The 16,151-nt window shown below is 39.7% G+C and overlaps 1 protein-coding gene and 1 pseudogene across 1 annotated transcript; one reads left to right on the forward strand and one right to left on the reverse strand.

The window, feature by feature from the left end:
- The first annotated feature begins 592 nt into the window (after positions 1-592).
- Positions 593-11,252, forward strand: LOC135574373 (phospholipase A and acyltransferase 1-like). Its single transcript, XM_065025887.1, has 5 exons — positions 593-699; positions 5,626-5,755; positions 10,342-10,430; positions 10,518-10,682; positions 10,919-11,252. Exons 1-5 carry the CDS (start codon positions 691-693, stop codon positions 10,982-10,984), a joined length of 459 nt encoding a protein of 152 aa, XP_064881959.1. The 5' UTR covers positions 593-690; the 3' UTR covers positions 10,985-11,252.
- A 352-nt stretch (positions 11,253-11,604) lies between these two features.
- The window catches only part of LOC115113794 (bifunctional epoxide hydrolase 2-like), a 34,024-nt pseudogene continuing 29,477 nt past the window's right edge, over positions 11,605-16,151 (reverse strand).

The following is a 16,151-nucleotide window of genomic DNA, read 5'->3' on the forward strand; positions in this document are numbered from 1 at the left end:
TGGGCGTAGCCATTTCAAATCAGGTTTGATCTTGTTTTTGAATGGTAACATTCAGTTTTTTGGATTGTAGCCCATTTCACAATCAGGTTTTGATTGGATTGTAGCCCATTTCACAATCAGGTTTTGATTGGATTGTAGCCCATTTCACAATCAGGTTTTGATTGGATTGTAGCCCATTTCACAATCAGGTTTTGTGTGACTAATATTTTTTATTATTATGAACCCGAATTGTAAAAGTGTACAAATTTAAAGATTTATATTTGAGTTATTTTCTTAATCATTATTTCAACAATGTTTCACAGCTGAGTGCAAGGCTACTCAGAGAATGGACAGGGCCACTGTAAAGTTCTGTCTGCACACGTTGCCTTATACATCTCTCCGATCCTGAAATAAAGACAGTCAACTGTGAACCCTTGGAGAGTTTATGCTTATAATAGGAGTGGTTTCGGTGTAATGCTTGTAATCCATCGGATATCTTTCTCTATATTTGAGGGTGTGTGTGGCTGTGTCAACAGGTGTTTCCTGACTGAACAGGGGTCATATTATCACGGTCCCTTATGCAAAACATGACTGAGATATTATTAAGATTAGTAGAGGCTCTCAGATCATCTATGCATTTCTCAGTGTCTCTCTAAAGTGTGTGTCTGTGACTGGAGTTTCAAAGCACACAGAAGAGAAACACCAACACCCATGGGGCTGGTAGGATTATACTTAATGAAATTGTTATATTATCTTGTCATTGTTATATTATCTTGTCATTACTACCTGGTAGGATTCTACTTAATCACATTGTTATATTATCTTGTCATTACTACCTGGTACTATTATACTTAATCATATATGATTAGACATTATTAGGGATTCACAGCAAATCTATTGTTATTCTTTGATAATTGCATAGTCAAATAACTCAAGCATAGATTGGTAACTTTATTTTCTAATTTGGCACGCAGAAACTAGAAGCCATGAGCAACCTGGTCTAAAATAATGGCACTGGTTGGCCTGTAGGTGGCGCTGAAACGTATTCAGGTGTCTTTCCTCAGGCTGAACAAATTTGCCTCAATGACTCATAATGTCCGTCAGGATAGATTTTTCCTTTATATTTCACATAATTGGAAAACCTCTAAAAACGAAAAAAATATATATAATGAACCATAAACCCCAAAAACATCAAATTAAATATGTACGCCAATTGTACATCTTAACTTAGTTTGAGCAAGGCTGAGGGATTGGTTCAGAGATGTCTTGAGTTCTTTGTAAATCCACTCCCAAGTTTGGCATTGATATCTTAAAAGGAATAACTGTTAACAATTCCCTTGTTGATTATGTAACGCTAATGCTTAAAATAATTCCCCAAATTATTCTCATGGACTTAAAAGTCAGATTCACAGCAAATTTGGTCTTTCGACTCATCACAATAGTCCCTAAAGAGTTTGAGAAAAAAACGTTGATGCATTTAAAGATGGGCACACTATACCAGTAGATGCTAGCAAATACGTTATTATGCAGACAAAAATACTATACCACTATAACACTATACCAGTAGATGCTAGCAAATGCGTTATTATGCAGACAAAAATACTATACCACTATAACACTATACCAGTAGATGCTAGCAAATGCGTTATTATGCAGACAAAAATACTATACCACTATAACACTATACCAGTAGATGCTAGCAAATACGTTATTATGCAGACAAAAATACTATAACACTATACCAGTAGATGCTAGCAAATACGTTATTATGCAGACAAAAATACTATACCACTATAACACTATACCAGTAGATGCTAGCAAATACGTTATTATGCAGACAAAAATACTATAACACTATACCAGTAGATGCTAGCAAATACGTTATTATGCAGACAAAAATACTATAACACTATACCAGTAGATGCTAGCAAATACGTTATTATGCAGACAAAAATACTGGAAATGTTCTCATGAACCATAGGACCAAATGACTCACTGGTCTAAAGATGGCAGAGTTATTGACAAATCACAAATGAGATTTGACAAGTCCATTTAAACCACTGGCCTATGAACTTGAACCGTGTCATCGCTATCATGGACGTCCCTTAGAAGAACCTCACTGGATGTGGTATTCATAAGGAAACTATTAGCAACTAATTATTAGCATATGCAATAATTTTCTCATTATGAACCACATATGTACTTTTGCCAATGTGCTAATGCTAAAAACACTTTTTAGATATCGTTTTCTCATGAACCGTGAATCAGATTGACTCGATTTGAGAATGATTGTTGTTGCATTCAAAGTGGGCCACGCTACACCACTAGATGGCACCATATCACAACAGGGCTATAAGGGTTGAACCGATGGACATGGGACCATAACATTTGGTATGTAAACCTTATGCCCTTAGAAACTGTGTGAATATAAAGTAACTTCAACCTTAGATGGCTTCACCAGACCAGTTGGTGGCGCTATAGATGTCATTGGCACCATGAAATATTAGATAAATAACTATCAATCAAGTGGACTTTGTCTCATGAAAATGAATATTAGACTTAAAAAATCAACTTCTCATTTTAAAAACGGCATGTTGTGGCATTGATGTGAGTCAACAAACTTTTATTCTAGTGTAAAAATGTACTGCAAAGTCTAAATAGGATCATTTTGGTCATGAAGTCTGTCTTGTCTTAAACAGAGATTTTAAGACAAATGCAACAATGTTGGCTGTCAACACTCCAAATGTGTAGAGCAAACAATGGATTATCTTATTTAAACAACTGTATCAATCCACAATGGATTATCTTATTTAAACAACTGTATCAATCCACAATGGATTATCTTATTTAAACAACTGTATCAATCCACAATGGATTATCTTATTTAAACAACTGTATCAATCCACAATGGATTATCTTATTTAAACAACTGTATCAATCCACAATGGATTATCTTATTTAAACAACTGTATCAACCCACAATGGATTATCTTATTTAAACAACTGTATCAACCCACAATGGATTATTTTATTTAAACAACTGTATCAATCCACAATGGATTATCTTATTTAAACAACTGTATCAATCCACAATGGATTATCTTATTTAAACAACTGTATCAATCCACAATGGATTATCTTATTTAAACAACTGTATCAATCCACAATGGATTATTTTATTTAAACAACTGTATCAATCCACAATGGATTATCTTATTTAAACAACTGTATCAACCCACAATGGATTATCTTATTTTTTACTGTTGCTATTACTCATTACTGTAGCCTGTCTTATTTAAACAACTGTATCAACCAAACTGTATCAATCCACAATGGATTATCTTATTTAAACAACTGTATCAATCCACAATGGATTATCTCATTTTTTACTGTTGCTATTACTCATTACTGTAGCCTGTCTTATTTAAACAACTGTATCAACCAAACTGTATCAATCCACAATGGATTATCTTATTTTTTACTGTTGCTATTACTCATTACTGTAGCCTGTCTTATTTAAACAACTGTATCAACCAAACTGTATCAATCCACAATGGATTATCTTATTTTTTACTGTTGCTATTACTCATTACTGTAGCCTGTCTTATTTAAACAACTGTATCAACTAAACTGTATCAATCCACAATGGATTATCTTATTTTTACTGTTGCTATTACTCATTACTGTAGCCTGTCTTATTTAAACAACTGTATCAACCAAACTGTATCAATCCACAATGGATTATCTTATTTTTTACTGTTGCTATTACTCATTACTGTAGCCTGTCTTATTTAAACAACTGTATCAATCCACAATGGATTATCTTATTTTTTACTGTTGCTATTACTCATTACTGTAGCCTATCTTATTTAAACAACTGTATCAACCAAACTGTATCAATCCACAATGGATTATCTTATTTTTTACTGTTGCTATTACTCATTACTGTAGCCTGTCTTATTTAAACAACTGTATCAACTAAACTGTATCAATCCACAATGGATTATCTTATTTTTACTGTTGCTATTACTCATTACTGTAGCCTGTCTTATTTAAACAACTGTATCAACTAAACTGTATCAATCCACAATGGATTATCTTATTTTTTACTGTTGCTATTACTCATTACTGTAGCCTGTCTTATTTAAACAACTGTATCAACTCTGTATCAATCCACAATGGATTATCTTATTTTTACTGTTGCTATTACTCATTACTGTAGCCTGTCTTATTTAAACAACTGTATCAACCAAACTGTATCAATCCACAATGGATTATCTTATTTTTTACTGTTGCTATTACTCATTACTGTAGCCTGTCTTATTTAAACAACTGTATCAATCCACAATGGATTATCTTATTTTTTACTGTTGCTATTACTCATTACTGTAGCCTGTCTTATTTAAACAACTGTATCAACCAAACTGTATCAATCCACAATGGATTATCTTATTTTTTACTGTTGCTATTACTCATTACTGTAGCCTGTCTTATTTAAACAACTGTATCAACCAAACTGTATCAATCCACAATGGATTATCTTATTTTTTACTGTTGCTATTACTCATTACTGTAGCCTGTCTTATTTAAACAACTGTATCAACCAAACTGTATCAATCCACAATGGATTATCTTATTTTTTACTGTTGCTATTACTCATTACTGTAGCCTGTCTTATTTAAACAACTGTATCAACCAAATGGATTATCTTATTTTTACTGTTGCTATTACAACTGTAGCCTATCTTATTTAAACAACTGTATCAACCAAACTGTATCAATCCACAATGGATTATCTTATTTTTTACTGTTGCTATTACTCATTACTGTAGCCTGTCTTATTTAAACAACTGTATCAACCAAACTGTATCAATCCACAATGGATTATCTTATTTTTTTACTGTTGCTATTACTCATTACTGTAGCCTGTCTTATTTAAACAACTGTATCAATCCACAATGGACTAGGTAGAATATATTCCTTGGCCCCCAGGTTGATGACAGCGCAAATACTGCTAATAACCTACAGAACTTGAGACAACGGCATGCAGCGTGTTGATTGGCCAATGAGTGGCCAAGCCCTCGTCACACCTATAATATATTTATCAAAACACAGCCCTTTCGTGCCACCTCCAGCTATTGCGCTGATAATGTCCACAGTGAAAATAGCAAAACAATATTTCGAACACACACCCGGACCTCTAGCCCTAGCTCCAGCGGTACGATTTACCATTGTGTTAGGTTTGTTAAAATTGAGCCCTAAGAATGATTACCTGCTGTATCCAAAGACCAAACTTCGTCCTTGTGTTACTGAGAGATAAACATGGTAATGCTTTCACTGATTGCACATAAAGGAAGATAGTTATTACAGGATAGTCCTTGCTTTGTTATCCAACTGCTCTCGTGTCCTTTCTGTCATCCTGTGAACCCCGTTCATTGCTGCTTGCAGCTACATTATTGGTTATTGAGCTAGGATTGACCAATCTGTAGCAACTAGCACTTTATATCAACACAGGAACTGTAGTGGGGTTTTGGTTCTGAGTTTGGGGAAGTGTGTGTGTGTGTGTGTGTGTGGTGTGTGGTGTGTGTGTGTGTGTGTGTGTGTGTGTGTAACCATGTCTCAGTTCTAGTTTCTCTCTGCCTTGTAGGGGAGTTCCCATCCGAAGCCGTTCCCAGGAGACATCCTGGAGTTTCCTCTGAATAAATACTTCTCCCATTTTGGAATTTATTACGGAGAGAGGGATGGAGTGCCCTACGTAGCACATCTTACCTGCAGAGGTCTGTGTCAACACACACAGACACACACACACACACACACACAGGGCCTTAACCAGGGTTTGAGTTTTAGTGAGCCACCCCCCAGCCATTATCTCTTTGGTTGTTGTAGCTTCATTCACTGATCTACAAACACAGATTAGCCACGGCACATCAACTCAGCACCGGGATGAAAAATGATTAAATACATACAGAGGGATCTGTTATATATTTTTGTTAACAAAGGTAAACAAAACAGTTTGCTTTACAGAACTTGTTCTGTTGTTGTTGAAGTTTTACAGCTAATTTCCTGCAATTCTACACATTTTGACATTGGTTGGGGAAAAGTTGTGCAGGTTTAAAGCTATTTTCGTGCAATTCTACAAATGTTGCAATGACTCGCATGTTCAAATCAAAATGTATTAGTCACATGAATAGAACAGGTACAGTGAACCTTAAAGTGAACCTTACAGTGAAACTTACAGTGAACCTTACAGTGAAACTTACAGTGAACCTTACAGTGAACCTTACTGTGAAACTTACAGTGAACCTTAAAGTGAACCTTACAGTGAAACTTACAGTGAACCTTACAGTGAACCTTACTGTGAAACTTACAGTGAACCTTAAAGTGAACCTTACAGTGAAACTTACAGTGAACCTTACAGTGAAACTTACAGTGAACCTTACAGTGAAACTTACAGTGAACCTTACAGTGAAACTTACTGTGAAACTTACAGTGAACCTTAAAGTGAACCTTACAGTGAAACTTACAGTGAACCTTACAGTGAACCTTACAAACCCTGAAACAGCAATGCAGTTAAAAAAATATCTATATTTGGATGAGAATAAGAAATAAAAGTAACAAGTCATTAAAGAGCAGCAGTAAAATAACAATAGCCAGTCTATATACAGGGGGTACCGGTACAGAGTCAATGTGGAGACTATATACAGGGGGGTACCGGTACAGAGTCAATGTGGAGACTATATACAGGGGGGTACCGGTACAGAGTCAATGTGTGGGGGTACCGGTACAGAGTCAATGTGGAGACTATATACAGGGGGGTACCGGTACAGAGTCAATGTGTGGGGGTACCGGTACAGAGTCAATGTGGAGGCTATATACAGGGGGTACCGGTACAGAGTCAATGTGGAGGCTATATACAGGGGGTACCGGTACAGAGTCAATGTGGAGGCTATATACAGGGGGTACCGGTACAGAGTCAATGTGTGGGGGCACCGGTACAGAGTCAATGTGGAGACTATATACAGGGGATACTGGTACAGAGTCAATGTGGAGGCTATATACAGGGGGTACCGGTACAGAGTCAATGTGTGGGGGCACCAGTTAGTTGAGGTAATATGTACATGTAGGTAGAGTTATTAAAGTGACTATGCATAGATGATAACAACAGAGAGTAGCAGCGGTGTAAAAGAGGGGGGGGGGGAGGTGCAAATAGTCTGGGTGGCCATTTGATTAGATGTTCTTGAGCCTTATGGCTTGGTGGTAGAAGCTGTTTAGAAGCCTCTTGGACCTAGACTTGGTGTTCCGGTACCGCTTGCCGTGGTAGAGAGAACAGTCTATGACTAGGGTGGCTGGAGTCTTTGACAATTTTTAGGGCCTTCCTCTGACACCGTCTGGTATAGAGTTCCTGGATGGCAGGAAGCTTGGCTCCAGTGATGTACTGGACCGTTTGCACTACCCTCTGTAGTGCCTTGCGGTCGGAGGCCGAGAAGTTGCCATACCAGGCAATGATGCTCTCGATGCTGCAGCTGTAGAACCTTTTGAGGATCTGAGGACCCATGTCAAATCATTTCAGTCTCCTGAGGGGGAATAGGTTTTGTCGTTCCCTCTTCACGACTGGCTTGGTGTGCTTGGACCATGTTAGTTTGTTGGTGATGTGGACAGCAAGGAACTTGAAAATCTCAACCTGCTCCACTACAGCCCCGTCGATGAGAATGGGGTTGTGCTCTGTCCTCTTTTTCCTTTAGTCCACAATCATCTACTTTGTCTTGATCACGTTGAGGAAGAGTGTCACGCCCTGGTCGAAATATATTGTGTTTATCTTCAGTTATTTGGTCAGGCTAGGGTGTGACATGGGTTTTTTGTGGTGTGTTTCGTCTTGGGGGTGTCTAGCATAGTCTATGGCTGCCTGAGGCGGTTCTCAATCAGAGTCAGGTGATTATCGTTGTCTCTGATTGGGAGCCATATTTAGGCAGCCATATTCTTTGAGTATTTCGTGGGTGATTGTTCCTGTCTCTGTGTTAGTTGTCACCAGATAGGCTGTATAGGTTTTCACGTTCCGTGTCTTGTTTTTGTATTATCGTGTTTATTAGTTTATTAAACACGTATCAAAATTACCACGCTGCATTTTGGTCCGACTCTCTTTCGATGGAAGAAAACCGTAACAGAATCACCCACCACACCAGGACCAAGCAGCGTGGTGACAGGCAGCGGCAGCAGGAGCTACGAAGTTTAGAGTATACGACTTGGGAGGAAATAGACAGGTGGGCGGTCGACCCAAAGAGAGTGCCGGAGCCCGCCTGGGATTCGCTGGAGCAGTGCGAAGAGGGCTATAGGAGAATGGAGTCGAAGAGACAAGCACGGCGGCACAGAAGGAAGCCCGAGAGTCAGCCCCAAACATTTATTGGGGGGGGCTCAGGGAGAGTGTGGCAGAGTCAGGGTTCAGACCTGAGCCAACTCCCCCTGTTTATCGTGAGGGGCCTCATTTATAACCGCTGCGTACATTTGACACTAAATATCTGCATGCTCCATTTCTGAAAACAATTTGTACAAAAGATTTTTAAACTTGTCGCACGCAATACATGCGCATTTTTCCCAATATAAATTTGACCCGTCTTGAAACTGCACGTGTGAACGAGTATTAAAACTCTGCCTGAAAAAATGCCCTTTGTGGTGACAATATTACACCCTTATCTGCTGTATACTGTGGAAGTATTGGAATTAGACCAGGGAAGTTACTAAAAGTATTGGAATTAGACCAGGGAAGTAAGTTACTAAAAGTATTGGAATTAGACCAGGGAAGTTACTAAAAGTATTGGAATTAGACCAGGGAAGTAAGTTACTAAAAGTATTGGAATTAGACCAGGGAAGTTACTAAAAGTATTGGAATTAGACCAGGGAAGTAAGTTACTAAAAGTATTGGAATTAGACCAGGGAAGTAAGTTACTAAAAGTATTGGAATTAGACCAGGGAAGTAAGTTACTAAAAGTATTGGAATTAGACCAGGGAAGTTACTAAAAGTATTGGAATTAGACCAGGGAAGTTACTAAAAGTATTGGAATTAGACAAGTTAATAAGGAGCAATGGCAATCTTGATTAAATGTCTGTTGTCAGAATGTTTGCATTTTTTACAAATACATTTGCATTATTTGCAGTAAAAAAATAAAAATGTGTTGTGTACCTGTAAACTGATCATTTGATTTCAATCATGTTTTGCATTTACTTTTTCCCAAACCTAAATGTGCTACTCTGCCCGCAAATTCTGAAACATTGTCTAGAAGCCTACACTCAACCTTTAGATTCAGATGTTTATCGCCGTCCACAACGTTGAAACCTACGTGAAGTAACAGCGTCCCCTAGTGGCCGGTTTCTACGTCATCTCCCTATATCCTCACACATGGATGGAAATACTGACTTGTGTCATGGGTGACCAGCCTGAATTTGTTTTGGGCTAAAGCTTATTCTGGAATATGAACCGTCATGGCCAGAAAAGGTGTTAAAGAACTATGTATTATGTATCATAAATGAAATCATTTTCACCTTGAGACATTTCAATTTACAGTAAGCTATTCAGACATAGCATAAAAAACGTAAGCTTTACATCATATCCCCCATTTGCACGACATACTTACTTTCCAGCAACGCAATACAATATTTCAACTGCTACCAGATGTGCGTACGCATATATCGCAGGTTTGTGGGGTGGCAAGCACATTCTCACGTCAACGGTTTATAAATGAGGACCCTAAATATGCTACAATGCCCACGAATTCATAAACATCGTCTAATCTGGAAGACAACTACAGTGGTAACGTACACACCTGTTTCAGAATCTGCGGGCAGTGTTTAGGTTAGGGGAAAGTAGACGCAAAACGTTATTGAATTCAGACAACCTGTTTCCATGTCCACAACAATTTGCATTTATTTTCGTTTTTGTGTTATTATACTTGTGAGGACTTTTTGGGGACCAACAATTGATACCATAAACCCCGAAGCCTAAATTGGCCTTTTTACAAGTGAGAGCCGTCAAAATGTCCTCACTTCTCTGAATTTCATTCGGTTAACTATTTTTGTGAGGACTTCAAGTCCAACCATTAGGCTACCTGGGCGGCAGGTAGCCTAGTGGTTGGAGCATTGGGCCAGTAACCGAAAGGTTGCTCGATCGAATCCCCGAGCTGACAAGGTACAAACCTGTTGTTCTGCCCCTGAACAGGCAGTTAACCCACTGTTCCTAGGCTGTCATTGTAAAAAATAATTTGTTCTTAACTGACTTGCCTAGTTAAATATATATATATTTTTTTAAGTAATCACAAGTATCGTGAAACGACACACACACTTGCTATGCTGTACTGACCGACTTTGTGTGTAGACTCGGAGACGAAGCTGCTGTTATTTGGTCGAGCCCTGAAGTCAGAGGTCAAACTGGACCCAGTGGAGGTGGTGGGACGGAAATACAAGGTAACACACTCAGATGTAAACTATAATAATATAATATTTACTGTGTGTGTAGGTGAGGTTATAGCTCCTCTGTGTGAATGTATGCAGGTGAGGAACTTGCTGGATGAGGTCCATCCTCCCAGGGACTTCTACTCTCTGGTGAAACCTGCTATAGACGACATGATAGGTAGAGACGTCACCTTCGACATCCTGTTTCATAACTCTGAACACCAGGCCACGCTCTTCAGATACGGACTCAAGAAGTCCACCCAGGTAAGGGTAGGGATGGTGAGTGCGTGTGTAACGGATGTGAAACGGCTAGCTTAGTTAGCGGTGCGCGCTAAATTGCGTTTCAATCGGTTACGTCACTTGCTCTGAGACCTTGAAGTAGGTTTAAAGTTATACTGTTACACGTGTGTGTCTTTTGAGGGGGAAGGGGGGTATGATGTGCAACAATGTCTGATGTGATTGGTTGTAAGATTGAGAAGATCTGTTGTCATTGGTTACAGATTGAAAAGGTCTACTCCCAGATCCTGCCCACCTGGAAGAAGCCGTTTGAGAAGAAGAAGTTGTAACCATGACGACGACCGTGGCTGTGTTCTAGATTGGAACACGGTCTACAGTTTAATTCCCTCTAGATATCTACTAACGAGGTACAACAAGGAGAATCATAACAGTATTTTTTTTTTAAATGTAACTCATCAGTGTAGGATGCTGATATAGAGTCAATTATATTTCTGAGTTTTTACATTCAGGGTTACATTGAACACTGTTTTTTTATATATATATATTTTATATATATATATATATACACACACATCAATAAAATACAGTAAAACACTTTCCCATTATTCTGTGTGTCTCAAGAGAGAGCGAGAGAGAAGGGGGGTTACTTCAGTGTAAGGGACGTGGGCACCATTCTATCTGTACTGCCAAAGCGTTACAGAAATGGAAAGGTCATTTGTGAATGTGCTGACACATGCAGTGTTTACCGTGAGTCTCCACTAACGCGGGAACATTGACTTCACGTTTCAATCACGCTCTACTTCCACGATGCGGATTGAGTAGAGACCTGAATTCGATCTCATATCGTTGTTAAGGTGATGTGGGACATGAATCGATGGCGAAAATATGAATCTGCGCTTTGTGCTTGTGTTCTGGGGAATGAAAAGGCGCGGTACATTGAAGGAAAGCATTTACTTAGAAAAGTAATTTAATCTCAGAAGCGCTTTCTCCTATAGTGTGAATGTGTGTACAGCATTACAGAGGGAAGCTGTTTGATGATAACACACACTCTCCTCTTCCTCCACTCTCTCCTCTTCCTCCACTCTCTCCTCTTCCTCCACCCTCTCCTCTTCCTCCACCCTCTCCTCTTCCTCCACTCTCTCCTCTTCCTCCACCCTCTCCTCTTCCTCCACTCTCTCCTCTTCCTCCACCCTCTCCTCTTCCTCCACCCTCTCCTCTTCCTCCACTCTCTCCTCTTCCTCCACCCTCTCCTCTTCCTCCACTCTCTCCTCTTCCTCCACCCTCTCCTCTACCCTCTCCTCTACCCTCTCCTCTTCCTCCACTCTCTCCTCTTCCTCCACTCTCGCAGTTCTTGACACAAACCGTTGCGCCTGGCATCTACTACCATACCCTGTTTAAAAGGCACTTGAATCTTATATGTCTTGTCCATTCACCTTCTGAATGACACACATACACAATCCATGTCTCAATTGTCTCAAGGCTTAAAAATCCTTCTTTACCCCTATTCGTACGGGACTAGTCTTACTATAGAAAGTCAGGTGTGTCATTATTACCCCAGCTTGTCTGTTCTTTCCAGTGGACGATTCAGACAGGATTAGTTTTACCAAACTGCCCCTGTAATTGTTTTTGTCCCCCCCCCCCCGATTGGCCGTTACGACGGAAGCCTGCAGGCTCTTCTAGGTCGTGAATATATTTTAAATGTCTAGGGATTGCCTAATATTGGGCTAATGGCTTTCAGTTCAGAGAAAGACTAAATAATAATGATAATAATAATAAAATAATAATAATAATAAAATAATAATAATCATAATAATAATAATAATAATATAATAATAATAATAAAATAATAATAATAATAATATAATAATAATAATAATAAAAAAATAATAATAATAAAATAATAATAATCATAATAATATAATAATGATAATAATAATAATAATAATAATAATTATAATAATAATACTAATAATGATAATAATAATAATTATAATAATAATACTAATAATGATAATAATAATAATTATAATAATAATACTAATAATGATAATAATGATAATGCATATTAATAAGAACCATGAACTGTAAACTACGCAGACATTTAGTTACCAGACGGATTTGGCAAATGATCAATTCAATGGCACAATATCGTCCACTTCATCTATGGAAAGAGAAGTGTGGCACTAGAAAAGTAGCTATTTAACAAAACAAATCATTCACCTGTATAGCACTTTGTTTTAAGCTTCAATTTGTTCTGGTGTTCTTACCCAAACTGGGTGCAGAACTGTTAAACTCTGTACTATTGTGACAGAGCTGGTTGATCTCTAGACATTTAAAATATCTTCACGACCTAGAAGAGCCTCCAGGCTTCCGTCGTAACGGCCAATCAGGGGGGGGACAAAAATAATTACAAGGGCAGTTTGGTAAAAACTAATCCCGTCTGAATCGTCCACTGGAAAAAACAGACACGCTGAGGTAATAATGACATAATCGACATTCTATAGTAACACTTGTCAAATCAAATTCAAATCAAATGTATTTATAAAGCCCTTCTTACATCAGCTGATGTCACAAAGTGCTGTACAGAAACCCAGCCTAAAACACCCCAAAACAGCAAGCAATGCAGGTGTAGAATAGGGCCTAAGTCATGGAAAGAGCAGGTGTCCTTTATATTTTGTACACTCAACGTATAGGTCAGTCGCACCTTCTCACGAAATGTCTCAAAAAGGGCCGTTTTGAGACATCATGCTGGAGGTGTCGTGGCTGTTGATACAGTCTACTTGTGCAGCGTGTGCGTCTTTAGAAGAGAAAAATGTTTCACGTCAAAAAAAATTAAAAAGGGCATCGTACAGTTGTAGAAATAATTCTGAATTAACAGATGATTCCAACAGTTCACTACAAAGGAATATGTTGTCCTGGTAACTGATCACAGCTTGGGTGTCATGGCAACTCCGGTGTTGTTGTGAGTGTCTTTCAGCCAGGAGATCAGAATGGTGTTCAGCTCAGATGGCCTAAAAAGAACACACACACACGTCATGCCAAATACAGTATGTCAGCCAATATACACAACTCTTTCAACCAGTAAACTTTACACAGTTTATACTGTGTTTATACAGTTTATACAAAACAACACACCAAATTATTTAGACTGCAGAGCAGAAGTGAAGCTATGACCTTTAACCTCTACCTGACCTGTCTCCCTCAGCAGGGCTTTAGGTCAGAGGTTATTCTGGGGACTAACAGGAACTGACTGCAGAGTTCACACAGTCAGCCTCCCCTCCATTGGTCTGTGCAAGGACACACATACACACAGACACACACACACACACACACTGGGACCGACCTTTCCATCTGGGTCCAGTGTCCACATTCTTCGATGTGTCCTCTTGTTAGGTTCGGGATCTGACACACAGAGATGTCACAGTCACACGTGGCATCTACATGTATACATGTGTGTATAAATATGTGTGTGTGTGTGGTCTCACCATGTTTTCCATTCCCTTGGAGAAGACAGGCAGCAGGACAGGATCTTTACCAGCTGTCACCATGAGAGCTGGCATCAAGAGCTATATACAAACACAGGAAACCACCATCATTCCTCAACATATACTGTAACTGTGTTAAGATATCACACACACACACACACACACACACACCCTACCTTAGCCCTGGGTCGGGAGCATAGCCATTTCCAGTTGCTCACAACATTTCGGTACCAGTTCAACGGCCCTCTGGAAAAACAGAACACTCTGTCACTCTCCTCCTGCTGCTGCCATTGTGTGTGTGTGTGTGTGTGTGTATACCTGAATCCCTTGTCTTTGAACTGAGTGATGTAGAACTGCAGAGCAGTCTCACTGAGGATAGAACTCCTGGGTATCTCGTCTGGCAGTCCTACGAACAGACCACCTACACACACACACACACACACACACGCACAGTGTAGTCTGCAGTGTGAAGATTTATTGACAGAAATGTACTATGTTGCACAAGTTTTACAGCACAGTATTGTCCATCCAGTCAGTTGGTTAGTTAGTTGAATACCATAGGTCAAGCCTTCAGCCCCAAGCCTCCAATCAGAACGTTGGTTTGTCTTCTAGACTCACCTCTGGCACAAACTCCAGCAGTGTTGATCTCAGGAACATTATCCTGGAGAACAACACAACAGAGATCATTCACGAGAGAGAGAGAGGGAGATCATTAACGAGAGAGAGAGATCATTCACGAGAGAGAGAGAGATCATTCACGAGAGAAAGAGATCATTCACGAGAGAGAGAGATCATTCACGAGAGAGAGAGAGATCATTCACGAGAGAGAGTGTGTGTGTGTGTCACCTTATCTCCACTGCCATGGAAGAAGATCTTGAAGGTCCTTGCCAGATCTTTCTCCATCTCAGTCTCAGCTACACCCTGTAGAGGAGTTATATAAGGACAGGTCTCTGTTACACCCTGTAGAGGACAGGTCTCTGTTACACCCTGTAGAGGAGGTATATAAGGACAGGTCTCTGTTACACCCTGTAGAGGAGTTTCATAAAGACAGGTCTCTGTTACACCCTGTAGAGGAGTTTCATAAGGACAGGTCTCTGTTACACCCTGTAGAGGACAGGTCTCTGTTAAACCCTGTAGAGGACAGGTCTCTGTTACACCCTGTAGAGGAGTTTCATAAGGACAGGTCTCTGTTACACCCTGTAGAGGACAGGTCTCTGTTACACCCTATAGAGGAGGTATATAAGGACAGGTCTCTGTTGCACACTGTAGAGGAGGTATATAAGGACAGGTCTCTGTTACGCCCTGTAGAGGAGGTATATAAGGACAGGTCTCTGTTACACCCTGTAGAGGACATGTCTCTGTTACACCCTGTAGAGGAGTTTCATAAGGACAGGTCTCTGTTACACCCTGTAGAGGAGGTATATAAGGACAGGTCTCTGTTACACCCTGTAGAGGAGTTTCATAAGGACAGGTCTCTGTTACACCCTGTAGAGGACAGGTCTCTGTTAAACCCTGTAGAGGACAGGTCTCTGTTACACCCTGTAGAGGAGTTTCATAAGGACAGGTCTCTGTTACACCCTGTAGAGGACAGGTCTCTGTTACACCCTATAGAGGAGGTATATAAGGACAGGTCTCTGTTGCACACTGTAGAGGAGGTATATAAGGACAGGTATCTGTTACACCCTGTAGAGGAGTTACATAAGGACAGGTCTCTGTTACACCCTGTAGAGGAGTTACATAAGGACAGGTCTCTGTTACACCCTGTAGAGGAGGTATATAAGGACAGGTCTCTGTTACACCCTGTAGAGGAGTTTCATAAAGACAGGTCTCTGTTACACCCTGTAGAGGAGTTTCATAAGGACAGGTCTCTGTTACACCCTGTAGAGGACAGGTCTCTGTTAAACCCTGTAGAGGACAGGTCTCTGTTACACCCTGTAGAGGAGTTTCATAAGGACAGGTCTCTGTTACACCCTGTAGAGGACAGGTCTCTGTTACACCCTATAGAGGAGGT

This window comes from Oncorhynchus nerka, linkage group LG12 (assembly GCF_034236695.1).
Source record: "Oncorhynchus nerka isolate Pitt River linkage group LG12, Oner_Uvic_2.0, whole genome shotgun sequence".
NCBI lineage: Eukaryota > Metazoa > Chordata > Actinopteri > Salmoniformes > Salmonidae > Oncorhynchus > Oncorhynchus nerka.

Coding starts and splice junctions, on each gene's coding strand:
- LOC135574373 (XM_065025887.1), top strand. Junction 5,756..10,341: donor AGCACATCTTACCTGCAGAG/GTCTGTGTCAAC, acceptor CTTTGTGTGTAG/ACTCGGAGACGAAGCTGCTG. Junction 10,431..10,517: donor TGGTGGGACGGAAATACAAG/GTAACACACTCA, acceptor GAATGTATGCAG/GTGAGGAACTTGCTGGATGA.